The following is a 24,815-nucleotide window of genomic DNA, read 5'->3' on the forward strand; positions in this document are numbered from 1 at the left end:
CCTTTTAAAGCTCCGGAGCTGCTCACATGGTGACTCACTTGTTCAGAGAATTCCACCCACCTGTGGACTGAGATGTAGACTCTGCCAGTTTAATGATGCGGTAGATGTGATGTTATTAAAAGACAGGATGGTGTTGAATGAGGAGAACATTGAATGCGCATCACATACCTGAGATAAACTGCAGCAAAATTGGATTACTTTAAAAGAAGAAAAAAAGTTTATGCTCCTTTCTTCATCCTGTAGGTTAATAAGGGAAAGTAAATATTTATTATATGGAGTATCTTGCAACCCTATAATGCTACATATAGTTAAGTCCGGAAGCGTTTTGCAGTGACTGAGTTTATGGGAGTTTGCTTTTATACACATCCATCCATCCATTTTCTTCCGCTTATCCGGGGTCAGGTCGTAGGGGCAACAGCTTAAGCAGGGAAGCCCAGACTTCCCTCTCCACAGTCACTTCATTGAGCTCTTCTGGGAAGGATCCCAAGGCGTTCACAGGCCAGCCGGTAGAATTAGTCTCTCAAGCGTGTCCCGGGTCGTCCCCGGGGCCTCCTCCCGGCGGGACGTGCCTGGAACAACTCACCAGGGAGGCATCCTAACCAAATGCCCGAGCCACCTCATCTGGCTCTTCTCGATGCGGAGGAGCAGCGGCTGGACTCTGAGCCTTTCCCGGATGACTGAGTTTTAAAAAATAAAAAAAATTAAAAAAAAAAAAAGTTGGAGTTGGGCAGTGTGAGAAATGTGGGTGTTGGAAAATAAACAACTAACAAACTGGTTTTATATACTGTATAACTTTTCTAGATATGTAAAGATGCCCCAAAAAAATATCCATCCATTTTCTGAGCCGCTTCTCCTCACTAGGGTCGCGGGCGTGCTGGAGCCTATCCCAGCTGTCATCGGGCAGGAGGCGGGGTACACCCTGAACTGGTTGCCAGCCAATCGCAGGGCACAGACAAACAAACAACCATCCGCACTCACATTCACACCTACGGGCAATTTAGAGTCTCCAATTAATGCATGTTTTTGGGATGTGGGAGGAAACCGGAGTGCCCGGAGAAAGCCCACGCAGGCACGGGGAGAACATGCAAACTCCACACAGGTGGGGCCGGGGATTGAAACCGGGTCCTCAGAACTGTGAGGCTGACGCGCTAAAACAGTCGTCCACCGTCAAACAAAATAGTAATCATATAGTAATCAAATAAAGTGATTTTTAATGTAGAAATTGGGCTGGAATTTGCCCTCTGAAAAGTACTTAAGTGTTTAATAACTCTATGAGTACTGAAGAAAAACTTTTCAACTATATTCTAATTTATTGAGATGTACCTATATTAAAAAAAAGTCATGAAATATTTGACTGAGTGTGTGTAGTCTGGAGTGCATATCTATGACACAAGTTTCAGTACGACAATTAAATTCCTTCATTCCCTTTGGCCACATCATTAAGTACAGCTTAAATGCGACTATACGGCCATCCTGCCTCCAACGAGCCATATACGCTTCAGATTGTAACGCAGCGGTGTTGAAACTCTGTCTTGAGTCCAGGAGTAAACACACGTCCACTGCCCTTTAGCCCGAAAGGCACATTTATTCGGCAGCGTCCGCGTCCGATTAATGGCGTCCCGCTCTTGATAGACGGGCCAGCCTAGCCCCAACGTCATACACGACACGGCTTCTGATTGGCCGACCATTACGTCATATCCTACAGCACTTACACATTAAAAGCAGCAATTTTAAATCAATGAGGAAAAGCGTTATTGTAACGCAATGATCAACAAGTACACGATATATATACATTGTAAATATATATGTATGTACTATACAGTATAATGCTATGTAACGCTACTGCTTAAGTTAGGCTTATTATTGTACTTTATGGCTGTTGGTCAATGCCATATTTTATTTTGAAACCACTTCCTTTTCAACTCATATAAATACAATATAATTTTCTATGTGCTATAATAATCAAAATAATACATATTTGTGTGCAGTGCATCTCTATAATTACACTTTTTGAAATGAACTACCTAATAAAAGATTTACACTATTCACGTGAGAATAATCGACGTGTGCGTGAGCATGATTGACATGAACTCGTGAATGCCAGTGACGTGTGCGCGAATGTGCTTGACGTGCTCGCGTGAACGTATTTGAGCAGTGTTAACGAGAGGGTTTGTGTAGTCTTTATGAGAGCAAGACTCTTGCGTGTGAGAGTGTTTGAGTAGTGTCAATGAGAGTGTTTGAGTAGTCATGATGAGCGCAAGACTCGTGCGTATGAGCGTTTGAGTTGTGTTTATGAGAGCCTTTCAGTAGTTTGTGTGTGTGCGCGAATGTGTGTGTGTGAATGAGTGTGAGTGTGAAAGCATTTGAATAGTAAGTGTGAGAGCTAATCCTTAATAATGTCCCTAACGGCCCCTCATACTAGGATCTACTCTGCCTCACCCCTTTACTCAGTTGAGGTAGGTTGCAGCTCACCCATGACCCTGATGAGGACACGCATTAAGACGATGGACGGACGGATGGACCGCCAGTTTCAGGAGCTTTTTAGTCCATGATTGCCTGAAATTTTGGGCCAATTGACATTACCAAATTCTAAATGTCCTCCCTTACTGCAGCCAACTTCTCAGTTCTGATAATCAGCTTCCACGGACTGGGGATGTTCTACTCAATAGTAACAAAATCGGAATTGGTAGACCTCCCCACTGTGCTTAAGAGCCTTTTGCGACATAACCTGGAACTTTTAAGCATCGCAGCATGATGCCACTGAAAATGGTGGGTCCATACAAGCAGCACATGGAGATGGATGTGACAGACTAGTGCTAAGTGGACCCCAGGAGGGCAGACAGCGGGGAAGATTATTCACCAGGCACTGGCACTTACTCAGCAAGCATGAGTCTATATTTGTGCAATTTACTTTCTTGGCTTTCTTGGAGTGTGAAATATGGTGTTGTGGCTACCATGTCAGCATGTGAAAAGAACACGTGCTTTCTCATGATTAACTAATTTCCCTGCATTTCATTCTGGTAAACACAATATGGACTTCAGTATGTCACAAGCATCATTACAGAGCAACCACTAGCAATGCAAATCAAACTGTGAGATTACATCTTGAGCTGTCGACAGATAACACTGGGTTACTTTTTTTTTATTTTTTTAAATAAATTGTGTATTGTTTTTTTCAACTGATTTAGGCCAATTTTGCATCGCTGAATCTGAAGATGACATCTGTTTCTCTTGTTCAGATCAGGTTGTTCAAAGTTTATTGATCAAATGTTACAAATTTCTCATGTTGTAAACTGAACAGTAGACATTGATGAAAGTAAATACCTATAAATTGAATGTTACGTCCTCATTGTTCAAACTTCAGGGCGTGCACCTCTGTTAAATTGAATTGAAAATACCTATAAATGTTAACAAATACATGTGGCCATAGTTCAAAAAGTTGACTTGCTTGAGCAAAAGCAATTTGATATTTGGATTCAGCACAACAAAATTGTCCTAAATGTAAAAAATCTTTGACAATAAATTTGTTTATGATTAATTCTCACTCATTGGACACTTCATTAGGTACACAACTCTTCTTAGAACCATTAATTTGTCCATTTTCAATAGCTCGTGTCCAAGCTTCTCCAGCTCAGCGTCTCACCTGCCATCTGCCAGTGGATTTACAGCTTCCTGACGGGCAGGACACAGCATGTGAGCCTGAGAAAGACCACCTCATCCACACGCAGCATCAGCACTGGGGTTGTGTCCTCTCTCCGCTGCTCTTCTCTCTCTACACGAACGACTGCACCTCAGCGCACCCGGCTGTCCAAATCCTCAAGTTTGCAGATGACGCCACTGTCATCAGCCTCATCAAGGACGGTGTGACGAGTCTGCATATCGACAGGAAGCGGAGCGGCTGGAGCTGTGGTGCGGCCGACACAACCTGGAGCTGAACACGCTCAAGACTGTAGAGATGATCGTGGACTTCAGGAGGCATCCTTCGCCACAGTTGCCCCTCACGTTCCTCAAAAAGGCACAGCACAGGATGCACTTCCTGCGGCTGCTGAGAAAGCACGACCTGCCACAGGAGCTGCTGAGGCAGTTCTACACAGTGGTCATCGAATCAGTCCTGTGTTCTTCCATCACAGTCTGGTTTGGTGCTGCTACAAAAAAGGACAAACTCCGACTGCAACGGACAATCAAAACTGCTGAAAGGATTGTCGGTACCCCCCTACCCACCATTGAGGACTTGCACGCTGCCAGAACTAAGACAAGAGCGTGCAACATCCTCTCTGACCCTCCGCACCCCGGTCACCAGCTCTTCCAGCTCCTTCCCTCAGGTAGGCGCTACCGATCAATGCAAACTAGAACTAGCAGACCTTCCAACAGCTTCTTCCCTCTTGCGATCAACTTCTTAAACACCTAACCTACAATTCCATTACAACATGCTGGCAATTTTTTGACTTGAGTTCGTTGTCACATTTCTGTGGGGCCATTTATACATTACTCATGCACTCACTGTAGTAGTCTCGCCACGCTGCTCTATTTGCATATCTGTTGTTGACCAATACTGGCCACTCATGCCAGAGTAGCATCTGCCCCATTTGCACACTGATTGAGGAGTATCTGCAACATTTGCACAATCAACATTGTCCCAGATGATCGCGCTACTCGTCACTTTAAACCGCATACACTCCTTGAAGTCTCGGCGCCCTTTGCACAATGGTCATTGCACCGGACTATTGCAATATTAGTCATTCGAACTGCTCTAAGTGCTAGAGGACTCTGCATCTTTTGCACAATTGTCAAAAAAATAAAATAAAAATGTACCGGCATTACCAGATAACTATTAACCCTTTATTGCTCAGTGACTGTTTTTTGTCAATGTCTTTATGTCTCCAAAGTGTTCTCTGTCAATTGACTCTCTGTTGTCGTACTAGAGCGGCTCCAACTACCGGAGACAAATTCCTTGTGTGTTTTTTGGACTTAACTTGGCAAATAAAGATGATTCTGATTCCGATTATGGTCACAGGTAACTGGAGCCTATCCCAGCTGATTTTGGGTGAGAGGTGGAGTACATCTGGTTGCTTGTCAATATCAGGCCACATAAACAAGCAACCATTCAGACTCCTGTTCACACCTATGGACAATTTTAGACTGTTCAATGAACTTTACATGCAAAGCCCATGTAAGCGGAGAACATGCAAATACCATACAGGAAGGCCTGAGTTGAGATTCTAACCTCAAGCCTCTATCTCAGATGACTTACAAAGAGCTACTCTTCGTAGGATACAATAATTTTACAACGCCTCACACTACACTAAGAGGTGAGTTAATATGATTTGTTTGTGCGAGGATTTTTTTCTGGATACTTATGAGTTCATTGAAGACTACATTTCCCATAGCTGTGTCAGTATGAACAGCTGTGTGTCTACATGTGGCCTGTGATTTATTGGCGACTAGTCCTGCCTGCCTCTCAGTGGAAGTTAGCTGGGATAGGCCCCAGTTACCCTTGAGTCAATTATAATGAGAGGTGTAGGCCATTTTTTAGGGATGCTCAAGCACCCTTAATTGAATCCTAGCACTCCTAAAATGTGAGCGATTATGTATATCTTTTTTAAACGAGATAGAAAAGTATATAACCATACAGTATTTGGTTGAAATTGAATATTTTGACAACACGAATACAGCACCCCCTTGCCACAAAAATGGTTTGTTCCGCTTGATCCCTTCCACCTCTCCCCAACTATATGCACAGAGCAATACACTGGCTTCAGGTGATACACAATCATGGTGTAAGAACCTGGCTTAAACCAGGATGTGTGGAACATTTCTTAACTTCTACCACTCCATACCAACACACTATTATCATTATCGTTCCTCATACTGTATTTCCTGCATTTAATCGTCGGTCAATGTTCAAGTTGTTAGGTTGTAGTTAGTTGATGTTTTTTTTTTTTCACGATAAGAAACATTTCAGGTGGTCAGAGACAGAACCACTGTCCTCTGTTCGAATTGAAATGAGAGAAGTTAGCTGTTGTGTCATGTGTGTGTTTATATTATATTAAAGCCAAGGTGCTACTGACATGCTACATGCCTAGATGTCCAATAACATTATAACTCCTATTAGGACACAGAAAGGGGGAGGAGCAAAGAGAAGATTTGATATATTAGTATTCTAAGTATGCATAAAAGTCAGTTTCTGTCCAGAAAGTTAAAATATAATAATAATAAGTCCACGGCAATTTATTTTCTCATTTTTAGTAGGCCCTACTCACTATAGGGGGCTGATTTACTCCAGCGAAAATGAATACTCTTAATGTCTATGTAGAGGTGCTCCTGGAGCGAAATAAGTTGTCTTTCGTCAGAAATGAGTAGGGAACTTCAAATATGTTTTTTTTTTAAATCCAATTTATTCCTCTTTTGTGGTGGCTCAACATTTAAATGACCTTTATTAGATGTGATGGTTTAGTCACAGACTTGCCCAAAAAGAGTTATGCTTCTCTTCAGAAATGTGGGAATGAAATTGGACTAGATGGACAAAACAGTGACATTTATCTTGCCTGGCCCGGAAAATCGCCCTGGATGAGAGGACAAACAACTCATATTGAAAATGGATAGTTGAAGGAATGAATTCTTTGTTGGAAGTCGCTGGATTTGGCTTGTGTATCGAATGTTGTGGCCCCAACTGCATCAGCTTGACGACATGGCTGCTGAAGTTGAGAAGAAAATAATTCATATTTTAGACGGAAGTGTAATTCGCTGAAACGAATTTGCGTCGGTGTTTCAAAGTGCTCTTGGCCACACGTCGCGAAATGTGTAATAGGTGAATAGCCAATCGTCAGTGACTTCATGCGTGACTCCCCGTTGACGGTCTGAAAGTGATACTTTTTGCTTTTATGTAAAAGTTCCACTTGCAGCGCGTTGTATAGAGTTCACTGCACGGGAGACATGCAACATGGGATTCCACGTGCGGAGGTTGGCTTGTTTATATAAAATGATTGACAGCTCTCTGGGCCAATAAGCTCAGGTCTATGTAATTTCGTCTCGTTTTCCATGGAAACCTACGATTTCTATCCAATAGCACAACGCTACGGGCGGGGTCATAATTGAGGTCGCGAGGCGAGTTCGCTGATTGGCTGGTGTATCTAAACTGGAGAGAACCGAGGGCGGAACCGCTGAAGACTGTGTCAGCTTGTCTGAATACCGTCCGTCTCCCATTGAGGAATACTAAGCGTTACGTGGAGCTTTTTTTTTTTTGTTCTTCTCGCCGTTCGACTTTACTTTTACATGACATTTAATTTATTCCGATACACCAGGTGAGTTTTTACTTAAATCCCTCCTCTTAATAGTAGCAAGAGCGCAAAAATAAATTGCATAACCAAATCCCATGTGCGCATGCGCTGTCATTCGGCTTGCTCTACTTTTTTTACTTTTGTAAAATCAAAAATGGCATTCTACTGTTACGTGAATACCCATTTAAAAAGATAATGTTCAATTACGTGACGTGGGCCGTCTGGGGCCGCGCGACCGCTGTTTTCTTGTCTGTTTTTTCGGCTGTATCGCCACCTTTTACATAACTGTGTCAGTGTACCGTGCTGCGGATTGCAGGTCAACGTGTGTGGATTGTGAATAGCAAGCAGGTCACTGTGGGTGAGTGGGGGGAGGGATGCTTTTGGACAATTTCACGAGTTTTTAATGCTATGTGTTCTTACCTCTAACCTTCACGCATATGGGACTATGCGCAATTTTCCATGTCGATCAAGATGACTTCATAATGGCATTTTTTTCCTTTTTTTTTTTTAACCGAGATTTTGTGGCTATACATCACCCAATACGTACAATATTGTCATTAGAAATGTAAAAAGTCCCATATTCTTGCAAGTTTTAGGTATACCTGAATGAAGTGAGGTAATTCTGCACCTGTATAACAGTAGGGTGGCAGTAATTATTAATGCATTGTTTTTTTTTTATATATTTTATTTTTTTTGCTCATTTTATTCCAAGGGCCTTAAAAGGCCTACTGCTCCCAGAGAAACTTTGACCCCCTGTCACACTACTGTTCATTAATTGGCACTTGACACTTTATTAAGCTTTTCAATTTCACTATTTTAAATATTAAAGGTTTTCTCTGAAATGTGGCGTTTCCACGTCCTGCTGACAAGAGCACAGATGTTCCATTTGTCTTTATAGTTTAGGAAATATCGTAGATTTTACAGAAATGATAGTCTTAATTCAGTATATTTACCACAGGAATATAAATTGGTCCTATATGTGTACTGACATCTTAAAGCTATGTAACTATTTATGTCTGGTTTAATATTGTATGTGTTACACGTGTGCTGAAATTGACCAAACAAGACATCCAGTTTGTTCTTTTACTTCTCCTACAATTTCTGTAAGTAATGTGCTGAGACAGTGCCGCGCCTGGGAAAGCGTTTGGTTTCCTAACACAAGGCTACAGTAACTTGGAGCTGCACTGGAGCCAAATCCATGTGACTGGAGCAGCCGTTGTATAATGTTGTGAGAGCTGGGCTTGTGTGACTGGTTCAGTCTCTGAATGATGATGCAGAACTGCAAGCATTACCATACTTGAGTTCAGTTTCATTATGTCATTCTGAGAACTATGCGTTTGTGAGCCTGTTTCTATGGAATCTTAAAGCTTTTTCCTTTGGAATTTGTTTTACATAAGTGTTTTGCCATTGGTTGTGTGTTCGTATTGGAAGCGGACTGTGGTAAGTTTAATTCATGTTTTTAGCGTCTTTAAGTGTGGTCTCAAAATTTTACTTGGATGTCTGGTTCATTTTGTCTCGCCATTTTTAGTAGCATCTTTGGTTGTTTTGGATTAATTCAGAAACAAAGCAAGTGCCAGCCTCATGATTTATTTTTTTTTTTCCCTTTAAAAAAAAATCCCTTTTAGAATGCTTTCCTTGGTGTGTTGTGTTGACTGGTCAAGGCCTGAATTCTACAGTGTTAGATATCATTAAATATAATTGTTAATTAGTGACTCAATAGTAATTATTTATTGCCTTTGGTATTAGTTTTGATGGATTTTTTTTGTGGTGAAAATGATTTTAAGGAAGTGTACCATATTGTACCGTAATGGATCAATTATTTTGTAACATGAGAGAAAAGGAGATGTGTTAGTTGTCAATCCACCGATTGGCTAACCTGGCTCTAACTTGTTGACACTCTTTGGTCTCTGCTGACTGGTTATTGGCTGCAGCCAATAGGAAATCTCCCCTGAACAGCTTGTCTATTATCAGTCCCAACTTCTGAGCAGGTCAGGGCCAGCACGATGTGAGGCTGGTTGGAATGTATTATGTTTTGAAATTAAATCTAAATAGTACTAACTGTAACTACAACCTTCTTAAGTTTGCATACGGGTACTTATGTGAACATTGAAGACTGGTCAGGTTGCTGAATTTGGCTTCTATAAATATTGTAGCTTGGGCCTGCTATTACGTAGCTGAAAGCAAAGAGGCTATTTGGTTTTTGCTACAGTGCTTGTTCCCTGAATGGCTTAAACAAACACAAGTACCTAAAGAAATCTCAAGATGAGGTGGAAAATGCTAAGTTTGTGACAACTGCATCTCTTGTACATTGTTTTGTATTAATGTGGATGTGCCATACAGTAAGTTGCCAGGAAAATCCTTTGATGTGACTTATAAGACATCTTTTTTAAGAGGAAGGTTGCTGTCAGACTTACAGAAAACACATCACCTGTTTTGTATTATTTTGCCTAATAGACAATTGTGCAGCACAGCTTTGCGTTACATAAGGTGAACATAAGCTATTGAAAAAAGGCATTCTTAAAATATTATTATGTGTAGTGTTGGGTATCGCGAATCGAGAACCGATTGGAACCGGGACTAATGTTCCGGTTCTTCCGGAATCATTCAAATTTAAAAAATTCTGTTTCCAATAGGCATTACACGATCAGGATTTTTGGTGCCGATCACCGATTCGATCAAAAGGTGGCACAATGTGTCTATTTAAATAACCTGTTCATTTGCTGTATATATATTTACAATAAAGTATGTATCTCTGTTCATCTATTTATGCCAGTGAGGCATAGTGACAGACAGAAAAAATGAATGCAGGAAGTACATACAGTAATTAATGTATCAACTTTTTGTGACATTTTTGTCAAGATTTTACAAGATTTTATTGCAGTAGTCTCACATGGTGCAATCGTGAAAGAGCAATTTTGGCTTTGTCTGATTCGGGCATTACGTGTTGTCTGTCCCACAGCGTTGACATGTTTTTTAAAAAAAAAAAAATTAAATAACTTTATTGGCTGTCAGATATTTCCAGTACTACATCAAAACACACGCGACAAGGCTAAAAATAAATAGCTTTTGGATTCAAATGTACTGTGCACGATGGCGACGCGGAGTAAATGTGTTTTGCGGAGCCGATCAGTGACGTCATTGATCAGATCGGTGAATTATGACATTAAAGCCGATCAGCATAAAATGCTAAATATTGGCCGATACCGATCAGGCACGCTCAGATCGGTGTAAAGTTTAAGTTTCCAGTTTTGATGCCTAGTCCGCCAACCCCAAAGAAGAGTGTGGCGAAAACCAACGAAGACGAGCGAGCACAAAGATGTGCTTGTCCCCAATGGCGGCGGCGAACAAAAGTGTGTGTTAACTTTGTTAAAATTAATGACCAGTCGCCTCACTGCAACACTTGGAGTAAGATTAGATTGTGCAAAGGAGGCTTTCACGATATGTAGCGTCTGACGCGCTCCGAGCCTCAGCCTACACTATTTGTTCAGTGAAGTCAACTCAGTCAATTGGGTGAGTGAAACAATAAAATTACGTCTGTGCCAACACTGAGAAAGCTAACAAGGTAAACGGTTGGTTGCAGTTTTGTACTGCTGGTTATTAGCGTTTATTTTAGTCTTCAAACCAACGTAAGAGCCAATGACAGAAAAAAAAAGCTTTATATTGAGCTAAAACTAGCAACTTTACATCACAATGAATTGGGACAAAATTCACATAAACGTCTCACAGTATCACGAACACTAACCTTGTGCCTCATCGGTGGGTCGGGAAAGGAATCAACATTTTATAGCATTTTGTTCCATCCATTTGAAAAAATAAAAATAAAAATTGGTGCCGTGTGAAGTTATTTTTCGTGCCAAAATGCTGAGTTCCGGTGCGTTCCCTTCAAAAGTCAAGTTGAAACTTGCAGATATAAACCATTTGGGGTGATAAAACAGTCCTAATAATAATGATTTTAACAATGGTTGATTTAACTTTTGGCTGAAACATTAATTCATGAATATTAGGTTAATTTGGTTAGTTCCACACACATTGCCTTTTACTTCATAGGTTTGATATTGATAGTGGTTATAAAGAACTCTGAGTCAAATGTTAATTTTAGTCTATGCTAAGGGCTGCTAAGAAAATGGATGTTCATAATTTGGACACCCTTTATTTAAACCATGCAAATGTTTTTGACCCAGCCCCCTAAATCGGAATCGAGAATCGTTATGGAATCGAAATAAGGGACCGGAATCGCTCAAATTTAAGCGATGCCCAACCCTAATTATGTGTATAGGGGGGCTCAGTTTGTCCCCTGAGACCTGTTGTTCTTCTCTTTTCCAATAGATTACTTAATATTGGAAGGGCAAAGCTGCAAAAAAATATGCATCCAAATGTCTTAATGGTTTATTTTTGGGCGACGATGCCCTTTCCTTTAGCTTCCAAAGGCAGGTTAGGTCAAAGTACACAGAATTGTTTTATGTAAAGTTTCTCTTAACCATTATTGATTCGCTGCTATTTTTAGGCTCAGTTTCTTTGTTGTTGGGCATTACACTATAGATGGAATATAATGTCAAATACACATTTCTTCTTCTATTGTAGAGCACATCCTCCATGGTGAGGGATCAACTACACTTACACTCCGGTGCAGTACCATTTGTGGTGCTGCCATGAGGAAGAGAACCTAGTCTCCCATCACCTGTCCTTTGGCCCATTCCATGTCTGACAACAGTGACCCTCAGCATTACCTCTATTCAACTCTGCACGGGACGGGAACGGTCCCGTGAAAGGGTTGGCTTTCAGGTGGAGGAAGGAGAGATCTCTCCCTGCTCTGCCATCAGCCAACTTCACCGCATGGCCAGCAGTTACAGTGAGGGTTGTGGCAGGAGGGATGGGGGTGACCTGGAACCAGAGTTGGGCTTGGCTTCAGAGGGGAGTGACAGCAGCCACGAGCACCCAGCATCGCCTGGTTCTTCCCGAGATGAAAGGAAGCGGACTCGCTTACACGAAGATGTAGAGATGGCCGGCTCGAGTGGGACTGAATCCCACGGCAACGACTCGCATGAAAATGAATCTCATGGCAATGAATCTGTGGGCAGTTCAAATGGAAATGGGAAAGATTCCGCTCTCCTCGAGTCATCGGGAAGCAACAAGAGGTGAGCGCACTCAATCATGTAAAATATTCCGCCGTTGTGTGGAAGAGGACCATCGGGGTCATGGAAGTATGGATCATTAAATATAATAGAGAGACCATTTTCTCATGTATGAGTCATGGCTGCAATGCTGTCGGCTTTCTTCAGACTTTATTCGACAGTGACAGAAAAGTTTTATTCATAAGCCTTATTAACGCTTAAAACCATTGCATAGAAATAACGTGGTGCCTTCTAACATACTTTGAAGCCATCTGTGATCACGGTAAAGTAACAGACAATATATTGTATTTATGATGTCAATTTATTAGCTCTACAGTTCTGCTGATAATTTTAGTATAATCGCAATGGGAAATTCATCACGTTTAATCTGAAATTGTAGGCTGTATTGGACTAATTAGTTTCCTTGAGAGCCCTCTAGTTGCCATGAGGATCCGAATAACTTTGAAGCATGGAAAGTTCTGCATATTAGATTTCTGGTCTCTAACTGCTAGGGCTTTGTTGTTGTAATACAGACAGAAAATACCCTATGTCCTTTATAGTACAATTAGTCCCAAGACATCCGCCCACACCTTATTTTGCACTGTCCTGCAGGCGGACAAAAGCCATTGAAGACTCTTGAATGGAATGTTCATTGGCTTTATCAGTTTCCACAAACTAGTGATACAATACAATTAGTACAGTCAGGTGTGCATACAGTGTCACACATAAAGATGAGAATCATAAGTAGCATTATGTAGCATAAATTTGAGACTGTCAGACCTGTCTTTTATACAAATTTCCTTGGTTCGTCTTTCTTGGAGGATTCTTGTTTCTCTCTGTGGTTACCCTGTCACACTCATGCATGGACTATATAAGGCAATGCGGATGTGTAATACTAGTGCTGTAAATCAAAAATTCAATGCAGTTTGCCAAATCTTGGGTGAAAGAGAAAAGCAGAAATTGTTGTTGTATTCTGACGCCTTTTTTCTTGTCTTTATATTAATTTCAATAGTATTTGGTCTATTTTACAAAGACATTTGCCCAACTGGTTTTCTCTGTAAAAAGCATTGTCTTCTTTCCATGCTCGATCAATATTTGGCCTTTCACACGGATTACACATGATGTTCGTCTGACACATTCTAACACGTCCTTAAATCACTTGGTGTTTTGTATAACCTTTTGTTTTGGCCCTTGAACTGTTCTTTCGTTATACTCACAACAGTGTCAATAACATGTTGTTTATTGTTACAGCTCAAATTCTCACAGCTCCTCACCACCAAGCAGCTCAAATGCCTTCAGTCTGGTGAGCTCCGAGCAGGACAACCCATCTTCTAGTGGTTGCAGGTTAGTACACCCCTATTTTAGAGCTCCTTGTTAAATTCAGTCAGAGGTGTATATATGCCGTATATGCCAGCTTGTAGCTGGTGTGGTTGTTGGTTATTAACAGAATATAAACGGGCAAAAGTCACTAGTGCAGTCAGCATCATGCAGCGCTATGGAAATTTATTCTATGCGTGACTAGCAACATTCTAACCGTGTAACAAACATGGTGGATCAAAGTGAACCATCACAATTTGAACAGTTCAGGAATGGAAAAAATTGTAGCCAAGTCTCCTTTTCTTCCTTTAGCCTTCCCCAAAGTTTAACTGCGCCTAAAATGTAAGAGGAGCAGGCTCCTTAATTCCTCTACATCCAAATCTCACTCACCTCAGTCAATCGCATCATTCCTCAGTCAGTTTATACCTCCACTCAGGAGTCTGCCAGCATTGGTGAGACCTTTTCTCTGATGCACATGTATTTGTCTCGTGTACACTGTGCAGCAGCGAACAGTCGGCTAAAGCAAAGAAACAGAAGGAGCTCTTAAAAACCCTTAAGGAGCTGAAGTTGCATTTGCCCATGGAGAAGAGGAGCAAGGGCAAATCTACCACTGTCAACACACTCAAATATGCTCTACAGTGTGTCAAGCAGGTGAAAGGTAAGATTGTGTCGAGTTGACATTTTCATGCATCATTCTCCAATTACAATTTTACGGCAACGATGTGTCGTTTTTCCTTTTACAGCCAATGAAGAGTATTACCAGATGCTAATGATCAATGACAGCCAACCACCTGGTTTTGAAGTGCCATCTTACACCATTGAGGAAATCAATAGCATCACTTCGGAATACACCCTCAGAAACACTGTATGTGGTCACACATCTGTGATGATTTCATCAATATGCATTTGAATTCAGTTGTTGACTTTTTTTTCTTTTCAAGTGTTTAAAACACTGTACCCCAATGTATTTTGTCTCTTCCAGGATATATTTGCTGTGGCTGTCTCACTAATCACAGGGAAAATAGTTTACATCTCAGATCAGGCGGCGTCCATCTTAAACTGCAAGCGTGAAGTATTCCATAATGCCAAGTTTGTGGAATTCTTGACGCCTCAGGACGTCAGCGTGTTCTACAGCTTCACGACACCGTACCGCTTGCCCTCATGGAGCATGTGCACTGGAGCAGGTAACAGCAATTTCAAAACTGGTGTGAGTGTTGCATTTAAACATGTTGCATGGAGATTCGATTCCCACCGGCTGTACCAGGCACTATAAATACGAAACTCAAATCTCAACACCTGCACACACGTAGAAGCATCCATTTCCTTCACATAAGCCACCCACACGCACATGCCTGTACACACATAGCACATACAGTATTTGATTAGCATGATGAATCTCACCCAAACCAATGGATGCACAGTTGCACACTCACAGACACCTGCCACACTGTTTATATTATACTATTTAGAGGTTTTGTATTATAGTGTTTATGTGGTAAGGTTTTGACCTTTTTGTCAATCTTATTGTGCTGCACACACCCTCCTGCTGTTTTAAAAAGTCTTCTAAAAATCTAATTCAGCACATACAATGCAGCCAGTACAATTTGTTGTCTCACTAAACATTTGATCAAGAAATGTCAGGTTTTTTTCACCCGAGTCTGAGTAACTTGATTTTTTTGTCCCAATCCAATACCTCGCTAGTGCATTAATAAGAAAAAAAGGGCAGGAAGTGGTGATTGTTCCCTGTTAGAACATGGCGACACGTTAAAATTCTCGACCGAACTATTGAGACAACAAACCTTTTTTTTTTTTTCATTTGAGTAAAAGTACCTCAATATGATACCTTTTCATATGCTTCGTGCAGTAGTCGTTCAAAATAAAAAAAAATTTTTTTGTAACATATCAGTGGTGAAGCACAACATAGCAATGATTAAATTTCATTTTCGTATCCGGTCTTAACTAAACCAATGAAAATCTGAAGAATAAAGTACCGGTATCAGAAATTTCAGTTAGTCTGCTGAAAATCAACTGAAAGTTATGTAATTGACCCCAGTTTAAAATCACTTGATTGGATTGGGACAACCTTGGTTTGGTGGGAGTTGACTATTTTGAGATGCAAAAGTCTTATTTATTTTTTAATTGCCCAACTTAAGTATGCCAGTTATATAGATTGTATAAAGGGCATGAGTGTGACTTCACTGACATTTTGATCTCATCCAAACTTCAATGGATGGGTGATTATGGAAATGCCCTTTGTTGATTATACAGTCATCCTGCTTCTCCACCTTCCTCCCTGTGTCTGATTCAGAGTCATCTCCCACGGAGTGCATGCAGGAGAAATCCTTCTTTTGCCGCATCAGGTGAGTGAAAGCGCACAGCAGCTTCTGTAATTCATAGATTTATGCTCCTAACAATCCCTGAGTAAGCAAAGTAGCACTGAGCCGGAACAAAGAGTGTGTTGGGAAGTAGCTGTGAGCTTCTGACATTAAGGCCCTTTTTCGGTGCACTGTAGCTACAGGGCTTGCTGTAGCTGTACTTGGCTCTTCCTGCCCGATTTTCCACTACATAAAAACACTGTCTCACTCGTCATAAGAATCTGCTCTTATGTCACTAGTTTGACGCTGCATTAAAGGCATCAGAACATTCTTTAATCTATCCAGGGGTCACCAACATTTTTGAAACTGAGAGCTACTTCTTGGGTACTGATTGATGGGAAGGGCTACCAGTTTGATACACACATCTGAAATAGGAAATTTGCTCAAATTACATTTAATCTTATGTTGTTTTTAATAATTAATGATCTATCACAATTGTTATCAACATTGATCTGACAAGGTAGAAAACGGATAAATATCAATATGCAACACTATTTCTACAAATCTCTGCAAGTGTTTACATTTTTAATGATCACTTCTACAACATTCCCAGTCACTCACTTTAGAAAACAGGCCCGTGGGCTACATGTGGTCCTCAGGGGCTACCTGGTGTGTGTGTGGGGGCACCATGTTGGTGACCCTACTTTAAACCATCAATAATAATAACAAACAACACATCAACATGGGTGAAAGTGCAAGTCTGTGTAAGTTGTATGAATAAAACAAAACTATCTGAAATTGTTATGCATGTGTTGCAGTGGTGGAAAGGAGCACTATGGGGCTATGCAGTACTACCCCTTCCGCATGACTCCTTATCGAATGAAAGTCCAAGATGCAGAACTCTCTGAGGAGCAGTTCTGCTGCCTCTTGCTGGCAGAGAGGGTGCACTCTGGTTATGAAGGTGAGACCATAATAGCTTTGGTCCTGAGTTGAAGAAACATGATTCACTACTGTCATTACTACTATACAAACATGACTTTGAATATGGCCAATTGGAAAATGTAAAATGTACTTTTTCCATCCATGACATAAATTGGTTCGATTTAAGCACAGACGTAATGCAGATTTTTATTTAAAAAAAAAATTTCTCTTTTCTCTGTTCCTAGCACCCAGAATCCCTCTTGATAAACGCATCTTCACCACCACGCACACACCTAACTGTGTTTTTCAGGATGTCGATGAAAGGTAAGAAAATGCATTTATGAACTTGCTTTTTATGTTGAGTCATGTGGAAAACTAAAACCTTTGAAAAATTTCCCCGCCAGGGCTGTTCCACTGTTGGGTTACCTCCCACAGGACTTGATTGGGACACCTGTGCTGCTCAATCTGCACCCAAGTGATAGGCCTATCATGCTGGCTGTGCATCGCAAGAGTAAGGCTTCATTTCTTTCTTGGGATTGATATTTATGGTCTGACTATACTAGTACATTTACTAATAAATAGATTACTGTGACTATATCATCTGACACACTATTTCACCTCCACCAACAGTTCTGAAGTATGCTGGTCAGCCATTTGACCACTCTTCGATACGCTTCTGTGCAAAAAATGGGGAATACATCACAATCGACACCAGTTGGTCCAGCTTTGTTAACCCCTGGAGCCGCAAAGTTTCCTTTGTCATTGGCAGGCACAAAGTCCGCATGTAAGTCTGTGCATGCACACATTAGAAGTTACTGTATATTACCCTTTTTGATGGTCGATTTGGATTTTAATGAGTTACAATTCTGTCAACCACCACAATTACCTAACTCACTAACCCTAACCCACAGTAATGTGCAAAGGTCTTGGGCCACCCATTTTTTTGTACAAGTAATTCTATGAGGAGCATAATTTCCTGTCTTTATAGGTATGCAATTACAAAATACAAAAACCAAAGTGGCAAATAGTGCTGGAATGTTATGGGTCCCAGACTGCACATTATTATTGGATAGCATGCATTGAAATATCTTATAACTCCACAAAGTACGTAAAGTAAAATAAAGGGTGGTGGGGGGTCAACAACAACGTGCACATTTATGCTGGGCAGCTACACGTTACCAGCTAAGAACCTGCATCTGTGGATCGCACATTTTGTCGCACTGCATGCCAACTCTACATTGTCATTGCATAGCGTCAACTCTCATGAAAACGCAGTACAAATTTGAGTCGTCTACATTCTAGATGTGCTCTACTGACAAGTGTACTGTTATTTTCAGGGGTCCTGTGAACGAAGATGTTTTTGCACCACTGGCTTTTAATGAAGGGAAGATGATGGACTCAGACATCCAAGAAATTAGTGAGCAGATCCACAGGCTACTACTACAAGTATGTACACACATTATACTTTATTTAAACACACTTCAACAGAAGCTTTTGTTGCCACTTTCTTTAACGACATCTTTATCCTTAGCCGGTTCACAACATGGGATCCAGTGGTTATGGTAGCCATGGCAGCAATGGTTCCCATGAACAACAAGTGAGCAATGGCTCGTCCAGCGAAAGCAATGGGAATGGGATGGTGGGGAATGCAGCTGAGGAAACGAGCAAGGCCAAGCCCACCAGGACATTCCAGGAGATTTGTAAGGGAGTTCACATGTTGAAGAACCAGGACTCACAGATGTGCCCGCGCTCCCCTCCCCCATCACCTGCTCCATTCCCGTCCAAGCCCGAAAAGAAAAACCCTGACGGTAAGTTGAGTTCACCCACAGAAGCTGAGGAGCGTGATAACTCTTTTTTTTTTTTTTTGCATACTAGTTTTGTTAAACCCGTTACATGCATACTTCATATCTTTCTCACTCAAACTTATGTTTATCTTTCTGAAACAGCGGTGTCTCAGAAGAGTCCAGTGGTGCGTCTGAAGGACTCTGCACCGAGAGATAGTAATGCATCCAACATGGATGAATTAACCTTCAAAGACCAGACTGTCTGCTCCTACCAGCAGATTAGCTGCCTTGACAGCGTCATCCGGTAAGTGTGTGCAGGTCTGTGTGCAAGTGTAGTATTTAAAGTAAGACTTATACTCTACTGTACATTTTTCCCAGTTATCTGGAGAGTTGTAACATCCCAATCTCTGTAAAGAGGAAATACCAGTTTTCTTCAAACACCAACTCCTCCAACTCAGATGATGACAAAAAATGTACAGAGGATACTGTGCAAGCACCTGGTGGTTCAAACACAGGTGTGTGCTGATGATTCATGGCTACACACACACACACACACACACACACACACGCACGCACGCATGCACACACACACACACACACGCATTTACCTGTACTATATATACAGTACATGTGTTCCAGCAAGGACACTTGAGAAATTTCCCTCGACACTTTTATTGGATTTAGTGATGAGACTTATGAGACTGGGATCCAACAATGGATGACTCTTTTCTTTAGATTCTTTGATGCTTGAGGGCCAGCCTGGATTGTCAAACATGAAAGCGTTCAAGAAGTCCAAGGCAGCAGTGGTTGGAGCACCAATGGGAACCCTTCGTTTACCCAGCAAGGCAGAAAGTGTTGTGTCAATCACATCTCAGTGTAGCTATAGCAGCACCATTGTGCATGTGGGAGACAAGAAGCCTCAACCAGAGTCTGGTAAGTTTTATATGTTCCCTCAGTGTGAGAACACAGAAAAAAACAATGCGTTGAGGAACATAATGCTGGCTAATACAACACAGCATAATCATAGCAGTACCAAGATGCCATGCAAAAATAGTCTATGAGCAGCATTGCAAACAAGTGCTCTAAATAGCGGCTTGTTTGATGTTCATGAATGTGGTCTTTTGGCAGAAATAATTGAGGCTGTGGCTGAGAGCCCTGCCCCCCCTGCGCCGCCCGTTAGTGTGGTGTCTCAGCTGAGCCAGGAGAAAGAGGCCTATAAGCGGCTGGGACTGACCAAGCAGGTGCTGGCAGCCCACACGCAGAAAGAAGAGCAGGCCTTCCTCAGTCGCTGCCGAGAACTCTGTAAAGCCAGGATGTTCCAGAAGGACTATTCCACACATCTGCACAGACAAAAGGGGCCAGTCAATCCTGAAGGTAAACAACATTTTCACAACAACAACAAGAGATTATCTGTCAAGTCTGAACAACCTTGGTCCCTCATTTTTAATTTGAAGCGTTTTACTTAATATGAACACTGAAGTTGAATTCAAGTGAGGGCCATTTACTCACTACACGGTCTTGGAACTCATAAAGGGGACAGTCTCATTCTACTTCCATATGACCTTTGTCTTGGCTGTCTGTCTTCTGGTGCCAAAAGTAAAGGGACACCTAGCTATGACACCTACAGGAAGTGAAAATGGAACCTCGTATGGAGTTGTTCCGTGTTTGCAGGTTCTCCCTGTGCCTGCGTGGGTTTTCTCCAGGTACTCCGGTTTCCTCCTACATCCCAAAAACATGCGTGGTAGGTTAATTGAAGACTCTAAATTGCCCGTGGGTGTGAATGTGAATGTGAATGTGAATGCGAATGGTTGTTTGTTTATATGTGCCCAACGATTGGCTGGCGACCAGTTCAGGGTGTACCCCGCCTCTCGCCCGAAGATAGCTGGGATTGGCTCCAGCACGGCTATGACCCTGGTGAGGATAAGCGGTACAGAAAATGGATGGATGGATGGATGGAGTTGGTCCGTGCTTTGCTGCAAATGCATCTTCAACTCCTTTGACACATGATTGTAAGAGGTCACTAATGTTGGAGAGGGCCTGGCTCACTATCTTTCTGTTCTAGTTCATCATAAAGTTGTTTGATTTGGTTTGGCTTAGGGCCCGCCAAGTTGTTCCACAACAGACTCATCCAACCACGATTTTGTAAACCTTGCTAAAAGCGCTTCGACACGGTTATGTGGGACAGAAAAGTTTCCTAACTGACTTGGAAACTGTCCCAAATGTTTTCTTGCTCATGCCTGTGTCACATTAGTTGGTTTCTCATGTGTGTCCCAGTGCTTTTGTCTAAGATGTCGCAACTGTTCAACTTTCTGACCTCCGAATGTGTCACTTCAGAACCATCGGGATTACGAGGTGCTGCCAAACAGGGCATGACAAGGCCAGAGACCGCTGCCAAAAAGGGGAACCGTAATAGAAAGTCTAAGAAGCCACGCATGACGCATCCTGATTCGTCAGACAGTGCTGTGTCCAACCGCAAACGCCGCCCCCCTCTTCAGGGCCTCAACCAGACGTCATGGTCCCCATCGGAAGCGTCCTTGTCGGCTTTTAACGTGTCCTACCCAGCCATGGTGCCTGCCTACCAGCTCTACCCACCGGCGCCTGCTGCTCCAGCACAGGTGCCCCGTCCAGACCCATCCCTCTCCACAGGCTTTGTCGAGGGCCAGAGCACTCAAGTTCCTCCTACTGCAACTCCTTTTCCAGCGCCCATTGTTACACCTATGGTGGCTTTTGTGCTGCCAAACTACCTCTTCCCTCAAATGGGACCGTTGGGCCAAATAGGCCCTGCTCCCAGACCAGCGTTTTTCCTGGAGCAGACCCAGACGCAACCTCAGTTTAATGCCCAGCAGCCCTTTCAGCCCCCGCAGTCAGCTTACACCCTGCAAACGCAACCTCCCTTCACCAGCCAACAGATTTTCCCCGTGCCGACTGCCTTTCCATCTCAGCAGCCTTTCCAGTCTCGTCCGACGACCTACAGTGCCCAGCAGCCCTTCACTGCTCAGCCTACTTTCTCAGTCCAGACTCCATTTGTGGCTCAAGCTCCATATACGACTCAGCCCTTCATTTACAGCCCAAATACCCAACCCCCTAAAGCCTCAGGTTTGGAGCCAAGAGAGGGGGCGGCTTCTCGCTCCTCCACCCCAGCATCTGGTGCACGTGAGCACACCACATCACCGACGCTGTTTGAATCACGGTGCAGCTCGCCCCTGCAGCTCAATCTGCTCAGCATGGAAGAGGGCCAACGCTCCGTGGAGCGGCAGGACTGTACAGCGGCCTTTGCTGGACCTCAGGGTATCAGCGCAGCGCCGTGTTCTGTTGCAGCAGGACCTGCTGTGGAAAAGAGTCCGACAGTCTCAGCCAAGGCTGAAAATCTTCAGCAGGTGAGAGATTTGTTGCATTGAAATGAATTGTTGAATAAAGTCATAATCTATTTTAGATATAACTAAATCTCCACCAAACCACCTATATGGAAAGCTGCTTTTTTTTTCTCCCCCAAGGTTGAAAACAGAATTGGTAAAGGCCAATTAATCCATCGTCACAGATATTTGTGATAGAGATATAAGACAGATATAAAAAAAAAAAAAAAGGGGGGGTGTTTTTGTTTTTTTTAAATCAGCGAATAGGTGATTCTCCTGATGCTGAATCGTGGATATGAGAGTGTCCACTGTACTACTTGAAAACCATAAAACACGTCTGTAACATGGAAACACTCCTGCTGCGCCAGAGCTGCATCTTTACACCCAATTGTCACTGTCATTGTGTAAGAAGTTGTGCTCAGATTCCCCACAGGAGTCAGAGAAGAGCCATATGCATTCCCCCATATTAGCATGCAGGAGGTCCAAAAGTGACACTCAATAAATAATTGAATAAAATATAGTAATTCATATTCATATCAATAAATACTCAAATGGCTTTCCAGACGCCTGTTAAATTGTAAGTGTTTCTCTTGTTCTTAATGATGCAGGTAGAGTCTCCAGAAGATCGCGCGCACAGTGATGGTCACTCTTCATCCTGTGACCTACTGGATATACTTCTACCGGAGCAGGAGGACTCTCACTCTGGCACCGGTTCAGCAACATCTGGTTCCATGGGCTCGGGATCAGGATCTGGTTCCAATGGCTGTGATATGTCGGCAAGTGGAGCCTCAGGCAGCAGAACAGGTTTGTGGCTGGTTGCCAATCCAAGCTAAAAGAAAACTCCTCTCAAGGCCCTTTTGATTTTACTTTGAACTTTCTTTTTCTCAAACACTACATAGGCAGCAGCAACACAAGCAAATACTTTGGCAGTATTGATTCTTTGGAACATGATCCGAAGACTAAAACCCAAGCCATATCGAGAGGCGAAGGAGACTCTGATGGTGGCCAATCACATCCCAAGGTGTCAACCAAAGGAGAGGGAGAGCATTTAATTAAATATGTTCTCCAGGAGCCCCTTTGGCTGCTGATGGCCAATGCTGACGACAAGGTCATGATGACGTATCAAATGCCATGCAGGTGAGGACAACTACTCAGTGAAATCATGGTTATTTAAGTGCACTCTGAAGTTAATTATTAAGCTGCATATTACTGTCATAAGCATTCCCTTGTGCAGAAACTCAAAATTGTGCATTGGTTGTTCCACAGGGACATTCAGAAGGTTCTGAGGGAAGACAAGGAACGATTAAGACAGATGCAGAAGAGTCAGCCCCATTTCTCCTCAGACCAACGCCGAGAGCTGTTGGAAGAACACCCATGGATGAGAAGAGGGGGTCTACCTGCTGCTATCAATGTGAAGGTCCGAACCAATTGCCCTCAAATGTTTCAGACACGAACGAAAAGTTGACAGTCTTGTGAGGCTGGTTTACCAGTCAACCACTTGGATAGTGTGTGAAAGCATGGCAACTACCTGAATCCTTTAACATGTGGATTGTTTGTGTGTTCAGGAGTGTCTGTACTGCAAGGAAGCTGCAGAGGACCACATCGAGGAGAACCTCCCTCAAATGGACTTGGGGGGAGATGGGTGAGGAGCTGAGCCGAGAATGCTCAAAGCCAGTCAGAGGCGTCACAGCCCAAACTGGACTCTGGCTCGTGAACATTTCAACCACCAGCAGGAGGGACACACCTGACCAGCCTGGACCCCTAACACACACACGCACGCACGCACGCACACACTCTCAGACACACGTATTGTAAATATGAGACAAAACAACCGTGTGCCTGGCTGTCCTCAAAAAGACTCTTAAAAACAGATGTTGATGTTGTGTGGATGCTGCTAGTGTTTGTGTGTTGACTGTTAAACGGAGATACAAAGTGATCACACCGAGTTCTGTACTTGCAGGGCTTTTATGTTGTACAACTGTCGCAACACATTCTCATATATGAAATGTTAACTTTTATTTAATTTTCCCTGACACCCAAACCTTTTTCTGAGAGATGACATGAGCAGTCAAAAATGTGTTGCTTGTTACTTCTTAAAACTGTCAAACCGTATTGGAAGGCGACATGATTGTCACAAGCACATTGCATTTCCTAGGTTTTCCTGTCCATGCAATGTGTTTGTTTTTCATTAGGAATATTGGGGGGTTGACGAGATGTTGTATGCTTGTATGAACACTTTTTTTTTTTTTTTTTTTTTTTTTTTTTTTACCCCCCCCCCCCCCCCCCCCCCTCTCTCTCTTCTCTCCCCTTACTCTATAGCACTTATATAGTTAGGCGAACGTGTAACACTTGACTCATCAGCCGACATAAGTGGCGGGACAAGTGCAGTCTGACTGTAACCTTCCTCAACAGTGACAATCTGATGCACAGCACAAGATGTGCATTTAACTCCTCTTATTTATTTTGTAGTTGATGTAAACTACACCAGGGTTTCTTAAGCTATAGCCAAATACCTTAAAAATATATATATGTTGACACTGTATATAACATTCAAAGTCCTCTGCAAGAGGTTAAAGGTCACTCTAGTCAGATCTAAACTGGAGTATCAAGGCTGCACGCTGGGGCGTGGCTGCCATTGCGTCAGTGGTTTGCAGCACTGTTGTATCTATTCAGTCCTTGAATATTCTGTGAATCCAGAATAATGTAGCTAATTAGGGGATCATAGGAAAGAAATAAT

At 42.4% G+C, this 24,815-nt stretch overlaps 1 protein-coding gene across 1 annotated transcript; it reads left to right on the forward strand.

Annotated features, from left to right (window-relative positions):
- Window positions 1-7,195: 7,195 nt before the first annotated feature.
- LOC133404902 (period circadian protein homolog 2-like) lies at window positions 7,196-24,308 on the forward strand. The gene is given in 25 exon segments (XM_061681399.1): window positions 7,196-7,301; window positions 11,859-12,019; window positions 12,021-12,412; window positions 13,640-13,732; window positions 14,209-14,363; window positions 14,449-14,570; window positions 14,688-14,889; window positions 16,014-16,065; window positions 16,839-16,981; window positions 17,187-17,265; window positions 17,346-17,452; window positions 17,572-17,725; window positions 18,279-18,387; window positions 18,473-18,749; window positions 18,888-19,029; window positions 19,104-19,240; window positions 19,461-19,658; window positions 19,854-20,099; window positions 21,060-22,102; window positions 22,687-22,882; window positions 22,978-23,215; window positions 23,345-23,495; window positions 23,644-23,709; window positions 23,711-23,733; window positions 23,735-24,308. Coding segments are annotated over 24 exon segments (4,428 nt in total). The 5' UTR covers window positions 7,196-7,301; window positions 11,859-11,974; the 3' UTR covers window positions 23,793-24,308.
- Window positions 24,309-24,815: the final 507 nt, after the last annotated feature.

The sequence above is a fragment of the Phycodurus eques genome, chromosome 7 (assembly GCF_024500275.1).
Source record: "Phycodurus eques isolate BA_2022a chromosome 7, UOR_Pequ_1.1, whole genome shotgun sequence".
Classification (NCBI taxonomy): Eukaryota; Metazoa; Chordata; class Actinopteri; order Syngnathiformes; family Syngnathidae; genus Phycodurus; species Phycodurus eques.